The sequence below is a fragment of the Dreissena polymorpha genome, chromosome 3 (assembly GCF_020536995.1).
Source record: "Dreissena polymorpha isolate Duluth1 chromosome 3, UMN_Dpol_1.0, whole genome shotgun sequence".
Taxonomy (NCBI): Eukaryota; Metazoa; Mollusca; class Bivalvia; order Myida; family Dreissenidae; genus Dreissena; species Dreissena polymorpha.
Genome location: NC_068357.1, coordinates 34,687,364 through 34,690,603, shown reverse-complemented (window position 1 = coordinate 34,690,603; position 3,240 = coordinate 34,687,364). Strand labels below are relative to the sequence as shown.

The window sequence follows — 3,240 nt, the reverse complement described above, 5'->3', positions numbered from 1 at the left end:
AAGCATTCGAATTAATAAGTATTGTGGCTTTAAGCATTTAATTAAATGATGTTATACTTTTAAATAACTCGAATAATTACAACAGTTTTGCATAGTGTAATAACATCTAGTTTAATTGAAAGACTACTTACGTGAAGCATGTTCACAAGTTAATACAATTAATGTACATTGTGATGTTGTTGTTACTGTTGTTTTTTTAAGTGAATTATGAATTTTAATGTTGTTAAGAGCGTGAACAATGAGATATTTTATATGATATAGTGATAGTTTAATCGCAGATTATTGACAGTTGTGTGACTCTCATTTGAAGTCAAATACATATTTGAATATATTTGCAATCATAGTGCTGTACATTTATGAATTGTCATTCTCCAAACATGGAAGGTGATATAACAGATAGGGAAAAGAGACTTCGAAGGAGAGGAGTGCTGAGAGATGAAGCTAATAGGATTGCAAATGAAAGAGAACTTGAAAGGATAAAACGGAGGGATAGAGATATTGAAATGAAACAGCTTAGTGAATTAGAGAGACAGAGAATTGAACAAATTGAAATACGAAGAAAGGCTAGACATGACAAGGATGAATTAAATAGACTTAAAGAAGAGGAAAAACTTAGGCGGAAACAAGATGATGATCAAATAAGAGAACTAAAGGAACGAAGGAAAGCGTTAGAATTAGGAGTACATAGAATGAGAGAAACTGACATTGGTATTGAATTTGAAAATGATGATGAACAGGGAGCTTGTGGATATGAATACAGAAGTGGCAAGAGTATAACCGAATACCAGAGAGATTTTGACATATACGAGCGGAAAACAGATGGAGGACACACACTTATAACAGTTGATGAATACGACAAATTAGATCAATTAAGTAACATATTTGAAGGATTGAGTATGTTGTCAAACGCAAGCGAAGATACTGTAGACAAAGAACTTAAGTGGTTAGACGATAAGGCGTTGCAAGAAAATTGTCTGAATAAGGTTAATTCTGGGGACAGACTTAAAATAGAGAGAGAGAAAGTAAGAGAACATGATGATTATGGTACTCGGGACAAGGATCAGTGTGATGATGAACTTGAAGATATAACAAATTTAGAAGAGCAGATTGAAATGATGAAATTGAGAGAGATGGAAATGGTCAAAACTATTCAGATGAAGACTCAATTAAAAGAAATGAAGGAAAACGAAAGATTGAGAGAAGAAAAAAAGAGAATACAAACTCTAAGGAAACAGATATCAGATTTAGAACAAAGTTTGTTTGACAAAGAGACCATCATAAGTCAATTTGATAATGAGAAGAGATTGAGAGAAGAAAGGAAGAGAATACAGACTCTAATGAAACAGAGATCAGAATTAGAACAAAGTTTGTTTGACAAAGAGACCATCATAAGTCAATTTGATAATCAACCTACTAGAAAACAATACCATCACGTCAATAAAGAGGAAGCAAAGGATTCAGTAGACAATAATCACAAAACGTTTATGATCAAACCGAATTTTCCAAAATTTTCTGACCCGAACCAATTTAACGAGTGGAAAGTTGAAATTGAAAGTATCCTCGAGTCGAACATTTATCATAAGGAAATATTAAGACAAGCGATACGAAATGCCATAAGTGGAAAACCTAGGAAAGTATTGACAACACTTAGACCCACAGCAACTAGCGAAGAAATCTTACAAACCTTAGAAAGCAATTATGGAGATATTAAAAGTGGAGAAAAGCTAATGGAAGAATATTACAATGCACAGCAGGAAAAAGACGAAAACATTTCGGCATGGGGAATCCGACTTGAAGAAATAATTCAGAAAGCCATAAACAGAGGGGAGATCCAGACATGCAGAAAAGAAAGAATGTTGAAAACACGATTCTGGAAACATCTCAGAAATGTTGAATTGAAAAATGCGACGCGATTGTTTTTTGAATCATCAATAACATTTGAAGAACTGAAAAGAAAAGTGAGAAGAGAAGAACTAGAGATGAAGGTGAACAAAGAACCAGAAATCAAGAAACAAATACATGTTCAACAATTCGACCCTCATATAAAATTGTTGGATGAATTAAAAGAGCGAATTAAGTCAATGGAAGAAAAATTAAACAGCTTGTCAGAAGAACGACAAAGGCCACCCATGGTAGAAGAAGTCGGAAATAGATGTTACAACAGGGGTCAGTCATATAGAGGCTTTAGGAACAATTCAACATTTAGGGGCCGAGGTGGATACCGCCCACGAAACAATAGATTTTTCCGTGGGAATCAAATCTATGAACAGAGAAGTAGTAACCCAGAGACAGGTTGCCAAAATAATGACAAACACAAGACACATTTAAACTAGATGAAGCTCTTATCGCAGGGTTGGATGAGAGTGGAAACGAGAAAAGAACAATAAACCCTGAAACATGGACAAATAAAGAAATATTACAACGCATGATTGGTGATGCCAACTTAGATCAAATCAAATTGAACGGAATACATACTACAGCAATGATTGATAGCGGGTCACAAGTAAGCACCATCACTGAAGTATATTATGAAGGCATGTCACCAAAGCCAGAATTGTACACTTTGGAGGACTTTGGTCTTGAATTAAAATGTGCAAATGGCAGTACAATTCCATACTCTGGATATATATTTGCAGATATTGAAACGGAGTTTACTGATAAGCCAATTCAAACTATTTTGCTTATAGTTCCAGTGAAAGAATACCATGGTACTGCTCATGTTTTGCTCGACAAAAATGTATTAAGAGAATTAAAATGTAATGCTGACAGTTCAACAATAAATGATGTATGGGCAGCTGGATTTATGTCTGTTAATGCAGATATTGGAATAGTTACCGCTACTAAGCCTATAACATTACATCCTGTTGAAAGCAGAACCGTGACCGGCTTTAACAGAAAACAAGGCATTATGAATGAAGCTGTAACCGAGCCAATAGAAGACATACAATGCCACAGCGCCATCATATGCCCAAGAGTTGTTCGTATCGACACAATTGGAAAGACAGCTCGGATACCTGTACGAATATGCAACGTGACAGCTAGACCGATTAAAATAAAAGCCAAACAGACTTTATGTCAGTTGAATGAGGTAAAAGTACTGCGTGAAGCACCTATATTCCAAACGCTGAATGCAACTATAAATCATGTCGAAGCATCTGAAAGAGAAAACAAAAGAACAAATGAACATTTAGAACAGAAATATAAAGTAGACCTTGATGACTCCGAATCAACAGAAGAACA

The 3,240-nt window shown here is 34.9% G+C and overlaps 1 protein-coding gene across 1 annotated transcript; it reads left to right on the top strand.

Annotated features, from left to right (window-relative positions):
- The first annotated feature begins 377 nt into the window (after positions 1-377).
- Positions 378-2,333, top strand: LOC127872148 (trichohyalin-like). The gene has a single exon (XM_052415477.1). The coding sequence runs from the start codon at positions 378-380 to the stop codon at positions 2,331-2,333; it is 1,956 nt and encodes a 651-aa protein (XP_052271437.1).
- The last annotated feature ends 907 nt before the right edge of the window (positions 2,334-3,240 follow it).